This window comes from Staurois parvus, unplaced genomic scaffold, assembly GCF_062004578.1.
Source record: "Staurois parvus isolate SC_StPar_1 unplaced genomic scaffold, SC_StPar_1.0 ptg000454l, whole genome shotgun sequence".
In the NCBI taxonomy this organism is placed as follows: Eukaryota; Metazoa; Chordata; class Amphibia; order Anura; family Ranidae; genus Staurois; species Staurois parvus.
In genome coordinates this window covers 1,178,739-1,196,137 of record NW_028318250.1, presented here as the reverse complement: position 1 = coordinate 1,196,137, position 17,399 = coordinate 1,178,739, and the positions used below count along the sequence as shown (strand labels likewise).

Sequence of the window (17,399 nt, the reverse complement as noted above, 5' to 3'; positions counted from 1 at the left end):
TGACTGATGGCAGCCCATTCTTGCATAATCAATGCATGGAGTTTGTCAGAATATGTGGGGTTTGTTTTTTTTTTTGTTCAACCGCCTCTTGACCAATGACATTAAGGTCTAGGGAGTTTCCTGGCCATGGACCCAACATTTTGAAGTTTTGTTCCCCAAACCACTTAGTTATCACTTTTGCCTTATCGCAAGGTGTTCCATCATGCTGGAAAAGGCATTGTTTGTCACCAATCTGTTCTTGGATGGTTGGGAGACGTTGCTCTTGGAGGATGTTTTTGTACCATTCTTCACGGCTGTGTTCTTAGGAAAAATTGTGAGTGAGCCCACTCTTTTGGCTGAGAAGCAACCCTACACATGAATGGTCTCAGGATGCTTTACTGTTAGCATGAATCAGAACTGATAGTAGCGCTCACCTTTTCTTCTCTGGACAAGGTTTTTTTCGGATGCCGCAAACAATCAGAAAGGGATTCGTCAGAGAAAATATGACTTTACCCCTCCTCAGCAGTCCAGTTCCTGTACCTTTTGTAGAATATCAAGTCTATCCCAGATATTTTTCCTGGAGAGAAGTGGCTTCTTTGCTGCCCTTCTTGACATCAGGCCATTCTCCAAAAGTCTTCACCTCACTGTGCGTGCAGATGCACTCACAGCTGCTTGCCACCATTCCTGAGAAAGCTCTACACTGGTGCTGCCCCGGATCCAGCAGCTGAATCAACTTTAGGAAACGGTCCTGGCGCTTTCTGGACTTTCTTAGGGGACCTGAATCCTTCTTCACAACAACTGAACCTCTCTCCTTGAAGTTCTTGATGATCCGATAAATGGTCGATTTAAATGCAATCTTAGTAGGAGCAATATCCATGCCTGTGAATCCCTTTTTGTGCAAAGCAATGAGGACTGCCCGGGTTTCCTTGCAGGTAAATTAATATTTGTGTCATTCTCAAAACTTTTGGCCAGGGCTGTATAGGGCTCCAAATGCATAGCTGGAGTTTGTGTAGCTGGGACTATTACACTGGTATTCCAAAATTCTTTTACACCACATTGCTTTGGGGGCTAAAGATTTGTTTCTTCGTTGTTCTTCTGCTTTCCTGTTTGGTGAGAATGGTGGCAACCTTTGCTCCGTTATCACTCCATTACCAGTTTTGACAACATTATTCTGGTTTGTGGCAGCATGTAATGTAAGCTTAGGGAAAGACTGGTGGTTTGATGTGCAATCTACATCCCCTGTCTCACCTAAATACTATGGGAAATGCCCAATTTCAAAAAGATATAGCTAAAGAAAAAAAAAAAAGTTTTTCAAAGTTTTGGATAGAGTGGTGAGGGGTTAGGACAGCTGTTTTTATTAGCATCTATGTCTTCGTTAGGAATGTTTATTAGCTCTAACCAGCAGTGTCACCAAAAATAAAAGGGATGGTAAATCCAAATTCTGGTTCTTCAAACTATGAGAGTAATAGAGAGGAACCCTTCGCCTTACGGTGAATCTACAGAAAAAAAAATAGGGAAGTCAACCTAAAAAGACAAAAAAAAAAAAACCACAAATGTTTTAACCCTAAAATGTTTTGGCTTTAGATATAGTTTAACAATTTCCAGGTAGACATGGAGAGAGAAACGGCAATAGAATGCAATCGAGAGACTACCCAGTCAGCTGCATTACAGCTGAAGATGGTTTAAAAAAGAAATCCTGAATTAGAATCAAAATGTTCGTGCCTCAGAAATGCGTATATTTCCTACTGGTGTCTCTGACCAATCATAACACGAAACTAAACACCATGGAAAAGGCATCAATGACGAATGACAGATAAAAGGCAAGGAGGAGCCAATTAACTGCCCTAATTTACCTCTAGTGCAATGCAATGAGCCCTGTTTCTAGAGTACTTACAATTACCTCTTCCATCCTTTTTAAATAGTCTACATTTTCAATTTGTAGCATTTTATATCACATATAAGAAAATATCTATGTTCCAAACTGTTTACAAAAGGTAATGGTGTTTTTTTGGTCATACACTATGCTTTAATGAGAATTCAAACCCATAACTTCAAAAGTAGTAATGCAGGCAAAATAAAGTAGTGCCCGACTAGCCAAACACATGAAACTGCCTTTACCAACTGCCCCATGCATATAGAGTCTGGATGGTTGTGTTTACCAAGAGAGGAAATAAAGCATTATCAGACATTTCAAAATGGGCAAATAAGTTATCTAGCCATGCAGAGACAGCATTGTATGACACTTGAAGAGTATGCCCAGGCATTACCAATACATCCCTCTCATTCTCTAAAGGATAAGTTCACCTTTGGGAACATGTTCCACCCATTTTTAGGGTGGAACATGTAACATGTTCCCAGAGCCGCCGCCCCCTATCTGTCAAATTTGAAACCTGCGTGGCTGTGCAGGGCTCCACCCACATGGGCACATCATTCATTCACAGACTTCCGTGAATGAATGAACTGCAAGTCCCGACAGCCTTAGCGGCTGTCAGCTTGTAGTTTTCAATGAACTTCCATGGCGCTGTGAAGCCTCATGGTAGTTCATTGAAGCTTCCTGTCAGAAAATCTGCTTGCTTGTACATCCAGTATGGCAAGCAGATATTCTGACAGGTTTGCAGGAGACCTGCATGGTATCAGCAATCTACTGATTGCTGCTGCAATGCTTTCCAGGCTCCTATAGACAAAAATAATAATTGCACATTTTTTTACCTGCACAAACATCTGCATTTATTATTTTTGTCTAAAAAGGTGAACTTATCCTTTAAGCTTGTCCCAGCATAATTCTTATTTTACCTTTTTACTGTAGCAAGAAAAAGCTCGTTACTCTCTCACTTTTACAATTTTTACAGAGGCAGTAGCTGAACAGTCACATCCTAATTATGTAGACATGCTGCAAGAACTACATCTTCAAAGAAACCCTTTCCCTACATAGTGCGTGGGCAGGCTCTTGGGAGTCAAAGCAACAAAAATCAGTGTAGGCATGTGGATTGGGAAAGATAAAAGTGGGGAAAAGAAGTTCTGTAATCCAGCAGGCAGGACTATGTTGTCAGCCCAAACAGGAAGTTAAGGGCACACTGAATTTTTGTACTTGCAAAAATTTAAAAGGGGCAAACATTTTAAAATGCACAAATATTGCAAAGATATACTAGACACACACTAATCTACATCATTATGTACTCTGAAATTCAGGGTAATAAAACTAAGAAGACCCAGCACTATCATACAGGAGGACTTCACTATCTCACAACCTCGGCAAAGAACAGTCTAGATGACATACATAAATCGCTTTACAAATATTTAAAAAGATACAAACTGAAAAAAAAAAATACAAATTTCACAACTCAGAATGTCTTTTTTATAATTATTTTCAATTTTAAATGGGAAAGCTCATTTTATTGATATAGAAGTTTAAAAAGGCAGTTACCTGGGCATCAATTACATATATTAATGCTCCGGTCCCTCTAAAGATCATTTCATAATCAAAGGTGGAGTCAAAAAAGTCCACTTGGCCTGGAAAGTCCCAGATTTGAAAATTGACAAAAGAACTATTAGAAATGTCATCTTTGTAGATTTTGTTGGTGCTCTCCAAGAATAAAGTTTCATTTGGTGACATCTTGTGAAACACAACCTGCAGAATAATGAAAGAGTTAAAAGTTAGAGAATTTGAAAACAAATGACACAAGCCAAAACAGCACTCTTTTTAGATGTTAAATGCCATTAATAATAAAAAAAAAAACAAAAAAAACAAAAACACAACACACGACGCCTCTATGCCTAAAAACTCAGTTTTAGGTACCAGTGTGCAAGAGGCCTTAAAATTAAAAACACCTTGAAATGCCATATGGGCAAAATCTGATTTCCTTCCAGAGACCTATATAAAAAATGCATGCAGACTTCAACAGTTGCACCGGCAATGGTCTATAAAGCGGTCAACAGCACATAAACAAATCAATTGCTGCTAAAATAAGCAAATCATGTAGTAATGAAATTGCGCAATTGTGTACGTAATGAAATCACTACAATTACACATACTATGACTAATCCCTTCTGTATACAAATAAGAAACTATTTACAAGAAAAACCATGTCAACACAATATTTTTCTGCTTGGACTTAGAAAAGTGCTCCTGTAAGGTAGTTTGCTTCACTATACAATCATAATGCAACAAAACATCCCATGGGTCCCTAAACATTTATCTACACAAGACAATATGCGGCTCAAGCCAACTAAATTGATGCATGAATGCTTTTAGTCTAAAGCTAAAAAAAAAAAAAAAAAAAAAACAACACAAATAAGTGGATTCCGTTGCATAGTACAAACTCTATGCCAAAACAAAGATTTAAAAATCATATTCATTTAGCAATTTAAAGTTAAATAAGAACAAAAATGTAATATATTTCAGCTTTCCAACCATTTCATGTCAAGGCTGCATTATTTGTTTATCCTTTATTTGTATTTCCAAAAACAATCTTCCTGTCCTAGAGTGATAATGCTTCCTCCGCATACTTTATCTTTGGAGGAGAAGGGTTGTCACCCTAGGCAGCTTGCTAATGATTGCGAACAGAGAACACCTCAACACATGTCCATGAAATAGGGAGGAGTAGTTCATAGGGGTGGGCTGGAAAAAGCTGGTAGCACAGCAAAATGTCAGTGCAAGAAAGTCAGAGTGCTACGTAAGTTACAAGCTCATCAACTTTCCACTTTTTCTGTGCTGGCTGTGTTTATAACATGGGGAAATGTGTAAGTGACAGATACTGTACATATTTATCTACTGTATGGTCAATATCAAAGCTATACTATTGATTTTGGATGGATAAACAGTTATAATAGAACTAATATACTTAAAGCGGAGTTCCACCTAAAAAATAAAAGTCAGCAGCTACAAAAACTGTAGCTGCTGACTTTCAAAATACAGCCACTTACCTGTCCTCGGTCCAGCGTTGTCTTCACCACCGCTGATTTCACCAGCCGTCTTCTCTCCCTGGCGCCAGCATCTTCAGTGTGGGCACAAGGCTGTAACAGCTTGTTGCTTCACAGCCAGGTGCCCACTGCACATGTGCGAGAAGAGCTGCGCTTTATGAATGGCCCTGTAGTTTTCTGGGACCTGTCACATGTCCCAGAAGACTATGGGGAGGGAGGGGAGGTCAACTTCAGCTTCCGATCGCCGAGGCGATCAAAGCGGAAGTGGGAGTGGAAACCTGTCAAATTCGGGTTCCCGCTCCCCAAAGGTGCCAATCCTTAATGGGGAGCGGGGGACAAAGGCTTATAGCAGAACTTCCCCTTTTGGGTGGAGCTCCGCTTTAAGCTTTATGACCAAAGGCTCATGAAATGCAGAAAGTCTGCATTCAAAATACTCCTGCATGCTCTATGTGGGTGTACGTGGACACTGACATATACCCACATACTGCAATTCCCATGTGCAAGACTTATGATCCCCGACATGCTAATCAGCGTATCTCTATAGCAGCCTTTTTCAACAAATTGCTGGTGGCAGGTGGATGAAGCCTGCCTTTTTTCATTACACAAATTATTATTATTTTTTTCCGGTACTTATATAGCGCCGTCAATTTACGCAGCGTTCTACATTTTATATATATATATATATATATATATATATATATATATATATTGTACATTCACATCAGTCCCTAACCCTCAAGGGGCGTACAATCTAAGGTCCCTAACTCACATTCATATACAAGGGACAATTTTAGACAGGATCCAATTAACCTACCAGCATGTCTTTGGAGTGTGGCAGGAAACCGGAGTACCCAGAGGAAACCCACGGAGGCACAGGGAGAACATGCAAACTCCAGTTAGGAGGTGCGGTGGCTGGGAATTGAACCAACGACCCTAGTACTGCCAGGCGGAAGTGCTAACCATTTAGCCACTGTGCTACAAGTTTATATTATGCACCACTACAACTTTGGGCACCGTGTGGGCCAGCTGGCAGCTTCCTAACAACCGATGACATCGTAGGTTGAAAGGGAGGACACTGGGCACCTATGGACACTGGTCCTGTCACCTGCCTCTCTGCGTCAGTACTGGGGTTACGCTAGTTGACTGAGGGAGAAGAATAAAATCACCACTTATGTTGGGTGTCCTATGTGTCTGGATGTTGCTGCATTATGTAAAAGTATAAGTTTAGTTTTTTTACATGTTAGAATGGGATGCCACTAGATTGCGTGTCGTTTTTAAGGGTGCTTTGACTGAAAAAAGGTTGAGAGACACTGTTCTACAGTGTTCATAATGTTTTATCAATAAAACAGGATTCATTTGGTCAAACTCCAAAAATGGCAATATGGTTCAAACATGTTAGGGCTCTGTATATTTCTTAAGCTCTACAGTGTATGAAAGATGAAGAGGCATGTGCACAAAGTTCTTGCCAGCTTTCCTTAAAGGAAGAATCAAAAAGAATCCATGTAAAACACGAGACTGGGTGGGAAAAAAAAAAAAAAGTGTTCAAACAAATATTTTATACTTACGGATTTACGCCAAACACTACCTAAAGGAATACACAGAAGTTTTAAGTGTGACCCTTGCTATCCAATTTAAACAACACCCTTGGAACTGTAATTAACCTTCCCTTTACAAGTCTGCCTGGATACAATGACATCATCACTCTTTTGTCCTTCCTAGTCATTACACTGGACAAAACCAGTGATTGTCATGTCTGTGCCATTACAGACTGCACAGCAAACTATACCTTTGCCAATTTTAATTTTCTTTTTACAGGTGTGGACAGTTTTGGGCCTCATGCACACCCTGAATGCCTGTACCCCTGGCAGGAGAAAAGCTGCTTAAAAAATGAGCCTAAAGTCACCTTTAGGTCACTCAAACATTTGAGCGACAGGGGTGTGGAAATTTTTTTTTTTTTTTTTTTTAAACTACTTGTCCAAGGGACTAAATCTGGATTCCAATCTACTTGTCCTGATAAGACATTTTTTCCAGGATGGAAAATAATAAGGGTTAATGTTTTTTTATTAGGCAGAGGTGCTTTTAGGAACGTCTAGGGCTTTTAAAAATGAAAGGGGTTTTATGGCAACTTTTAATGTTTTTTCTTTTTTTGCTAAAAAATTTCTTAGAACCCCCCAAACATAATTTTTTTTTTTTAAAGCAGAGGCCCTAGAGAATATATTAGTGGGTGTTGCAATTTTTTATGCGCAGCAGATTTCAAACACAATTTTGTTTGCAATAAATTTTAATACAAATAAAACGCAATACGTAACCCAATTTCTTTCTACAGTAAAAAAAAGAGATGATGTTACGCTGAGTAAATAGATACCAAACATGTCATGCTTTAAAATTGCGCACGCTCGTTCAATAGCAACAAATTACGTAAATTGTACTATCCATAGGCAACATTTTAACAGCATTTACAGGTTACCACTTTAGAATTGCACGGGAGGTCTGGTGCTAAAATTACTTCCCATGATCTAACGTTTGCAGTGATACCTCGTATGTGTGGGACGATCACTGTCTGCATGCATGCAGGACCGTTGCGTGTGTTCGCGTTTAAGCACGAGCACGGGGGTGCTTTAATTTTTTTTTTCTTTAACACTGTTACTTTAAATGTTATGTAAAATATCTCTTGTGACAACAGTAGGCAGTGACAGGTACCCTTTAAGGAGAGATCTGGGCTCCTATTGACCCTCCTGTGCCCTTAAAAGCATTTGATCACACCAACATAGGTGTAATCAAATGCTTTCTATTTTTAAAATGGAGCCAATTTACATATGGGGAAACTAGTAGTGATGTACGCTCATCACAGCCGGTTTCCTATATCGGACGCGGACAGAGCAGTTCTGTACTTTGTCCACCTCTATGGTCAGCTGGTTGACTGGGTGTTCTGGTGGGACGGCAGCCCGAGCGAGGGTGGGGGGGGGGGGGTTGGAAATGGATGCAGCTGCTGGTTAGCCACTCGGAACTGCATGTTCTGGGCGCTGGGCAATGGGAGTTGAACATCCCTGATCGTTAATGGATTCCTACGGCCAAAATAAGAATTTATTCTGGCCATTGGAGTGAATGGTCAAGTACTAAACATGTCCAGCATTTAGGCACGTGTAGAGTTTACAAATGTGAAATGTTTTTTATGCCCAAAAGATCCTCTTTGTGAACGTGTTGGCACTGTTTTTCTTTTTTCTGCCTCATTGTCCTGCCCAACGACCCAGCAGGACAATGAGGGCACAGACAGGTATGGCTCAGTGAAATCTAGAGTATTTATTGTAGGTTTTAGGTGATTATAAATATTTGTTGCAAGGTTGAGGGGCACGTACCAGATTTCACCAAGCCATACCTGTCTGCGCCCTCATTGTCCTGCTGAGTCGTCTCACCCTTCCCCTCTCCACAGCCCCCAAAACACTCTTTGGCGAGTACCATCTATAAGTCTTCCAGACCTTAAAAACATTTCTCAAATCGGATTTGTGTTTACTCACTCATTTTGATGATGCTAATGCTTCTTACCCTATAAATAAATTTTACTATTGTTTTGTCATCTTTGTACTTTGTTTCTTTACCTTTTAGACACCCTCTCAGTAGCATCCACTCCTGATGAAGTGAACTATTGGTCATGAAGCATTTCGAGATCTTCTATACAATATATCCATGTTTATTCTGTAAATTTTATATTCTGAGTTTTGCAATATATTTTGAAACATATAACAATTGATCACTTACATGAAATAGACTGACAATAAGGAAATCAGTTTTCTGTATATTTTTAGTATCTCATATGGTCTTGTACAAGAAGAATGTTTTTGTCTTTTGATATTGAAAAAACCATGATTTTATGATTAACAAATGTATAGATGTACCTCTTTAAATTCCCATGGGCACAGATCTTTCTTGGCTCAATGTTACATAGGGGATGTAAGCGCGTCAGTCCATGCATTAGACCAAAATAAAGATTAAGATTTAGCAACGTAATCTAAATGCGTTTAATAATTGTACTTTTTAGGGAAACACCTGACTTATATGGAGGTTTATGTTCACATCTGACGAGTTCAGTTTTTGCAGCTAATAATGTTTTTTCAAATTGAATTTCGTGAAAAAGATGCACTAAAAGGTGGCTTCAAAAACAAAATGGCCCCATGCATGCTGCGCCTTTGCCCAGCTCTTCTAATGACTTTTCTCTTGGCAAGAGAAAAGCAGCTTCAAAAAGTGTTTAAGGCTAAGCCACGTTTACACAAGCACGTTGTGGCGTGTCAAATGGACGTTTAATTATTTCACTGGCCAGAATATTAATTTATGCTAGCCACTGAAATTAATGAACACTCAAGCGCCAAACACGCCTAGCGTTTGGCTGCATTTAGCCATGTTTACCCATGCATCAGGCATGTTTGACATTTTTATCTGCCAAAATGCTCCTCTCTTGAACGTACAAGTGATGGAATTTACTTCTGCTTCTAAATACCTGTAAACGCCTATGTGTGAATGGACACATAGGGGTTGAATTACTAAACTGGAAAGTCCAAAAGCTGGTGCAGCTGTGTATGGTAGCCAAACAGCATCTAGCTTCAGCTTGTTTCATTAAACGTTTTTTTTTTTTTTTTTAATTTAAAAAATGCTGAAGCATTATAAATATGTTATACTTACCTGCTCTGTGCAATAGTTTTGCAGAGCTAAACCTCCTCTTCCCAGGTCTTTCGCCGATGCTCCTGGCTCCTCCTCTTCAGCAAGTGCTCCCATAGTAAGCCACTTCCCTTTGTAGGGCAGTCGTGCGGCCTTGCCCCCGAGCCCCACTGCCTGCATCCATAGACACAGACAGTGGGGCATGGCCCTTCCACAGAGTTTGATTGACAGCAGCAGAAGCCACTGGCTTCCACTGTTATGGAACTGCCATGTGAGGAGGGAGAGACCTGGGAGAGCCACTGCTCTTATCCACAGCTGTTGATCGCGATGAGGCTCAGGTAAGTGGGGGAGCGTCTCAGGCAGAAAAAGTATTTCACCTGAATGAATAGAATGCATTAGGGAAAAAAACCTTCAGGATTTACAACCATTTTAAGCTTTGACAAAAACTCAGGCCAATATTTATCTATGACGTAAACAGCATCGGACCTGGCCCTTAGTTGAAGATTATAATTTCATTTTAGTTTATGTGCAATGAAGAACCCTAAATTAAGAACAAAAATTGAGTGTTGCAGCTTACTGGTCCTTATATGTGGTGGCTGCATTAACTTTTTTCACATTTTGTTCTCCTTAGGACATACCTGTACACCGCACATATGCTGTACACTGCAGACATGATCCTGGTATCAACATTTTCATTCTGCAATGAGCTTTACTGTAAAAGTGCTCCAAGCAGCTCTACAGCTGCCTGATCACTTTTACAAGTATAGAAGGTGCCCGCTCGTCCCCCTTACTCCTGGGTTCTCCCCTTAAACCAGGGAGCCCAGGACTGCCACACACTGTTGGGCCAGCTGAGCACAGAGGATAAGGAAAGAGGTCTGTTCCTCCCTTTCCTCTTTAACACATGATTCTGGCAATAAGGATTTTGTCACTTCTGTTTTGGTTTGTAGGTTACACGTTGTTACAAGCCAGATAAGCATCTATGCAAACCAATCTCAGTTTGATCAGATGATTTGGAGGGCAGAGGAGGGGTCAGGGGGTCTTATAGACCCCAAATCTCTTCATAAAGATTGTAACAGACCTCAGATATCACGACTGGGAATCTCCGTCTAGTGTAATCTTTGTGTGCTTCATCTTTGAAAATAGTTGCCCACAAATATAGGTGCTGTCGAAAAGTGATGACATGAATAAGACGTGAATGTGAAGACTGGGATACTTTTCCGCATGCGTAGACACATTTTTACAAAAAAAAAACAAAAAAAAAAAACACATTGTTAAATAAGTTAACGATTTTGTGTTGGGCCGCATCCTTAGCCGTCTTGGGCCGTAGGTTGGGCACCCCTACTGTAAAGGCTTTTAAAGTATCACCTATGGAGATTTTTTACTGAAATATATTTTTAGAGTTTACATACACAAAAAAAAAAAAAACACAACTACTACAGCTGATCAGCATGAAAGCTTTTCCAAAATGGCGGGTGATCAGAAATAGGAAAATAATAAGGATCTTTACCAGCATACCTTGGTTTAGTGATAATCTTGACATTAATTCACATAAAGCAGAGGAAATGACAAGCGAATGTTCCATTACCCTGCAGGACCCCTGATCAAGTCAGAGTGATTAAAGATTCTGCAAGGTTGCTCCATGCAAATAAGGACTGTGTGGTAACCAACGTTTTTCTACACTGGATAACACCAGTCAACGAAAGGGCACACAGAAAACGCGATGCGCCTTGTTGACACAACAACACTGACGTGATGTGCAGTTAAATGCTGGCAATAGCCAGCGATACTGGTCATTTAGGAAAAACCTGACGGGCTGGCTGTGCAAGTTGATTGATAAACTTCTGTACAACCAACCTGCCCATACATGAATTGAAATTCGCCCAGGCCCTGCTAAACTTTGATCGATCTACGGCTGGCTGAAAACCCTAGTGTGAACAAAGGCTAAGGGGTCGTTCACACTGTGTACGCTTTATGCTCTGTTTTAATACATGGGCAGTTGTTGGTTTTTGGCGGAGGAGAGGGGCTGATGGGATGGGCATTTCAGCTCATCACTGGGATTATGGGGGTTTTTTTGTAAACTATTTGAACCGCACAAGTCACACATTTATGGTCTCATGCACACTGGGCGATTTTACAGCTGCTGTTTTTGGCATCAGGCGTTTTTTTTTTTTTCAGCCAGTAAACTCCCCAGCATGTTATCCTATGTGTCCATTCACACATGGTCTTTTATCATTGTTTTTATGCAGGAGCTTTTTCAGGCTGAAAGAAAAAAAAAACCAGAACTACTGAGTTTTTCAGCTGGAAAAACACTTCAACACTAAAAAACCCTGCTATCCAGCATTTATGAGCATTTTTTGACACAGACATTTTTCCACAGTAAACGTCTACATTTCCCAGTGTGCTTTGCTGCTCTTTCATTGTCTGACCTGTGCTGTGTCAAACAAAAACATTTCTGTGCCCTTTGCTGCCTCATTGTCTCAGCTGACTGAACTCTGTGCAAACAGGAATGTCCTTTGCTGCTTCATTGTCTCTGCTAGCAGAACTGTGTGCAAATAGGAAATTCCTTTTATGGACATATGAAGGATACACGACAGGATATCAAAGGATGGATCCAGAACAGTCATCGACGGCTGCTTCTATCCTCCAGCTGTCCCTGTCTCCTCACCATCCTTAACAGAATCAGTAGCAAAGCCTCATTAATTTTCTGCATTATAGGATCCATAAGGAATGCAGCAAGAAAAACTAAAGATAGCTTTTGAACAACACAGTGCTCTCTCTGCTCTGAAAATGGTGACTAAAGAACCACAGAATGACTATTCAGTGATGCGTTGTGGGAAAATAGGATTTAAAAAACAACAGAGGCGTTTTCCTGCTGAAAAAAAATGCTAATGAAAAAAGTGGCAAGGCGCTGCAAGACTCGCAAGTTTAACATGGCAACGCTACTGGCGTTTTTATAACTTCCAGTGTGCATGAGGCCTATATCTTCGCACAGCTGTGTTACTGTGCAGTGGCACGCAGAGCCTTTCCTTGCGCTGCAGTAAATGTCTATGTTTTACTGCAGCTCATTGAGGTGCAACACCAGGTTGTATTGAAATGCAAACAGGTCCATAGGGTGCTTTCAAACCTGCAAAGGCATCCCACCTGCGATTATTATTATACAGGATTTATGGCGCCAACAGTTTGCTCAGCACTTTACAATATAACGGGAGACAATACAGTAACAATACAAGAGGGGTAGGAGGGCCCTGCTCCTTGGAGCTTACAATCTAGGATTAAATGCAAGAACCCACATGGGGCTTCCCAGGATTAGCTGGGAGAGGCAGCCTCATTGAAAGCAATGGGAGGATGCCGGCTCCCGCAACTAATTGCACCCACTCACACAGGAAGTCTGTATCCAGTGTCAATCACTTGCATGTAGTCACTGCATGAGATATTACATGCAAGTGGGCGTGATTAGGGCAAGGTCAATAGCCTCCCACTGTTTTCAATGGGGCTGCCTCTCCATCATGAGAACCTCTGTTGGGGTTCTCATCTAATTGCAGACAGGTTGCATTTGCAGGTGTGAATACATCCTAAAGCAGGGTCTTTCAACTGGGGTGCCACAGAGTCCCCGGGGGTGCTGTGGAAAAATTACCTATGACCCTTTACAGTCTGTTCATGAGAAGGTTACTCAGTTAACATCTGTGTACAGAGAGGAGGGAGAGAGCTCACCCTGCACCTCTTCCCGACCCTCTCCTCCTCTATGTTGTCATCTGTACTCTTGCCAGCAAAACTGAAAGCTCTACAAGCAAGCCTGACCAGTCCTTTGCAAACAATGACTGCGGGCAAGTGGTTTGTACAGCTTTCAGTTTTGCTGACAAGAATACAGATAACAGCATAGAGGAGGAAAGAGTCAGGAGAAGGTGCAGGGTGAGCTCTCTCCCTCCTCTCTGTACACATCGTCCATTGCTTTTTTTGTATGCTAGTCTCATATTGAAACTGAAAAGGTTACTAAAGTTACGAAAATTCTCATACGACAGATTACAACTTCAGAAGTGATGTAATGTATTCTCTCTTTTTTGAGCATGCGCAGTCTTGGCCGATTTTTGGGTGAATACTGTACTGATTAAACAAAAATCGGTCTTTGTGGTATCGTACGAGAATAATGTTCATGCTTATCCCTTCAGATAATTTTGTATGAACGGTCATGATCAGCTCTCGAACGCTGTGTACCAACGATCAGGCTATCGAACAATCGCTCTGATAGCGGTATCTTTGGTCTGATTTTTTCATTCAGTGTACTAGGCTTAAAGTGTTACTAAACCCAGGACCCTGCATTCACTATATCTGGTCTCCCACAGTACACAGAACATGGAAATGCAGTTATTTTAGTAAATATAAACTGCTAAATACCTTTCTCATTAGCAGTTAGAGCAGTCTTGTGACTTCTATCAGTGTTCAGCAAAGCACTGGTTAAAGCTAGTAGGAGTTTTCTTTCTGCTCTAGGAGGATGCAGGACCCCTGACCTCTGCCTAGAGCCGATTGGCCCTGTGCTGATCACATGCACTCTCCCAAGAAATAAAACCTCTCTAGCAATACACACCAAACTGAACATGTGCAAACTGTCTTCATGTCTTATCAGGAGATAAGAGGGGGGGCACTGAAAGAAAGGAAAAATCAGAGAAGTCGGGATCAAACAGCCTTTTTACACAATGCAGAGGATTAACCCCTTAGGTTGCACAGTTCATATAACAAGCATACTTTACTGCATATACAGACTGATTTTCCTGTTGTGATGTCCCATGGGTGGAGGCAGTAATTAACACTGCAGAGTCCTGCACATATCCCCCCCCCCCCCAGGGGATAGGGGGTGGGGGATTTGCCTTACAAACTACATTTTAGCCCTGGCTCACACCGAATGTGATATCAAAGTGGTGTGATTTGGTCCCATTAAAAACGCAACTTCAAATTGGACACAGATGTGATTTCAGTGCCATTTACCTTATAGTTTATGAGGGTTAAATCACACTGAAGTGGTGAAATAGTAACACAGGAACTATTTTTCAAATCGTGCTATTTGAAATCGCACCATTAAAGACAGCGCCATAGAAAAACATTAGATGCAATTTTAGGTTCCGTTTGTAAACCGCATGTCGCACCTAAAGTCACAGGTGTGAGCCAAGGCTTAGAGCTTTTTCGCAGTGCGGGACTGTGTGCGAAAATTAGCATTTTCCCGCATCACACAAAAAAAACGCCGCCTTTTGCAGATGCATGTGGGTGCCATTAATTCCTAACGGCACCCACTAAAATGCATATCAGCTGGATGTCGCTCCACTTCCTTAAACTGAACCTCTCCAAAACCGAGTTTCTTGTCTTCCCCCCAGCCCGGACACCACCCCCCATTGACTTCTCCGTCACATCCAACAACGCCACCATCAAACCCGCCCCGCAGGCCAGAGTACTTGGTGTCATTCTGGACTCCAACCTATCCTTCCAGCCCCAAGTCCAATCTTTAACAAACTCGTGCAGACTCCACCTCCGCAACATTGCCAAAATACGCCCATTCCTAACCCCAGAAACCACTAAACAACTCATCCACTCCCTCATCATATCACGACTCGACTACTGCAACTCCCTCCTCACTGGCCTGCCTCGACGCTGGCTATCCCCGCTTCAGTCGATCCTGAATACGGCTGCCAGACTCATTCACCTTTCCAACCACTCAATTTCCGCCACCCCCCTCTGCCAATCCCTCCACTGGCTTCCGATTACGCAACGGATCAAATTCAAAATCCTAACACTGACGTACAAAGCCATCCACCATACTGCCCTGAACTACATCACTGACCTAATATCCAAGTACCGCCCAGCACGCACACTCCGCTCCTCACAAGACCTCCTTCTCTCTAGTTCCCTGGTCTCCTCCTCCCGTGCCCGCCTCCAGGACTTCTCCAGGGTGTCACCAATCCTCTGGAACTCCCTGCCCCAACCCATCAGATTATCACCTACTCTCCTCTCGGCGCACCCTGAAAGCCCATCTCTTCAGGGAAGCCTACCCCACCCCCTGCTAACTTGCCAACCGCCTCCACTCTTCCTACCACTCCATCCCCCACAGCTACCTCCTCCTGTGCCAACATCCCCTCCCTCCTAGCTTGTAAGCTCGAAAGAGCAGGGCCCTCAATCCCCTCACGTTTTGCATTGTTGTTGTTCTGTCACATGCGCCAATAGCGCTGAGCGAACTATTGGCGCTTTATAAATACTGTATAATAATAACGGTACTATGAATTCTGGTGCGGTGCGATTTAAAATGATGCCTGTTTCACAAACATAGAGCAGCCTATTAAAAAAAAGCCAACGTGTGAGAGCACAACAAAGAAAAAAAAAGGGCGCGCTCAGACGCACCTCCTTGAGTGAGCGAGCCCTCTAGACTGCTGCGCCCCAGGATTGTGTGTGATTCTAAAGGGTGCCGTGACTGAAAAGAGGTTGGAAGATCCTGGTCAGGACATGATCACAGTACGAAGGTGCACAGAGGATCTTGTCCTATGGAGGGGAATCCAGCACCCTGCATGGACTGTGGGTGGGCCATGGATACAATACACTCTATAGGATGTCACCTGTAGCCTGCTGTGCCCCATTGATCAAGGACCGCTGAGGGATCAGACAAGAAGCTGTACAAGCTTTGATGATACCAGGAGGCCCAGGGATGATAGAGATCTGAGCAGGGTGCCACCTCAGCCCTTTAAACCCGAACATATTCATTACACAGGTTCTGGGGCTGATTAAGGTGCTCATTAAACACAATTGGGGAGTTTAAATCAGCCCCAGAACCTGTGGAATGAATATGTTCGCATTTAAAGGGAAGAGGTGGCGACCCCTGATACAATGCACGTGCACTGGGGGGATGGTGGCCTCACCTTCTGGATGGAAGACTTCCCGCTGCGCCTCATCCCCATGAGCAGGATCCGGGGTTTGCTATCTGAGGCGGTCGAGCTCTCGTCCATCTCGGACTCGTCAGCCCCGTAGCCGAAGTCCTTGGGGAAGGAGTCGGCCACCCCATAGCTGAGCTGTTCCTCCCCGGGGTACTGTATAGACATGTCGCCGGAAGGTCTCTAGCACCGCCGCACCGATTCCCCAGTCACCATAATCCGGCTGCCGCTGTATCTGTCACGTGACGCCCCAGTAGCCCGGCGTCCACCTGATACCCTCAGGCTGGCACTAGTCCTCCACAACCGTCCTCTTCCTGGAAGGGTCCCCGTGAGCTCTCCTACACACCGCCGGATTATTTCTCCGTACTTCTTTTTATTTTTTTTTTGCTTTCTGGTAGCTACCGAATCCTTCCTGCAGCACCAGCCCTGTTTCTGCGTAACGCCTCCTCATTGGTTAGAAGGCTGAATGCTGCGGCTTTCTGATTGGCTAGGAAGCGAGTTCGCCAGTCACACGCGCCTAGCAAGGTAGGTTGGATCACAGTCATGTGGGGAGCAGTCACCTGACTGAGCAAAGGAGGGGGGAGGTGGCATGTGACCTTTAACCTACAGCTGTGCCCTGACTGATGGAGGAAGATTTCCTGACTCGGCGGAAATAGCCGTTCACTTTACAATGACATGGCTTTATGTTATCATACGCTGCATTCCTCTGATACAAACTGCAGGAAAACTCTCCACCAAGAAGAGCTGAGGGAGATTCTTGGAGCGGAGCTACTGGTTTACCAACAATGGCGAGCAATAGTCACGTGTGCAATAAATAAACAAGTCCAGTGGACATTCCTAGAGACTAATGCCCTGTATACAAGAAAATCATACGAAAAATTTAGTGGAACCCCTGATCGAACGATTTTTTAATCGATAAAGATATTGCGAACAAAAAAATCTGGT

The 17,399-nt window shown here is 42.6% G+C and overlaps 1 protein-coding gene across 1 annotated transcript in view; it reads right to left on the bottom strand.

Moving 5' to 3' along the window:
• The window catches only part of RRAGC (Ras related GTP binding C), a 41,470-nt gene extending 24,575 nt beyond the window's left edge, over nucleotides 1-16,895 (bottom strand). Inside the window, exons 1-2 of the mRNA XM_089688784.1 lie at nucleotides 16,443-16,895; nucleotides 3,404-3,607 (exon numbers count right to left, since the gene is read on the bottom strand). Coding sequence (XP_089544910.1) covers nucleotides 3,404-3,607; nucleotides 16,443-16,622 — 384 coding nt within the window. The 5' untranslated portion in view covers nucleotides 16,623-16,895. The remainder of the gene's footprint in view (nucleotides 1-3,403; nucleotides 3,608-16,442) is intronic.
• Nucleotides 16,896-17,399: the final 504 nt, after the last annotated feature.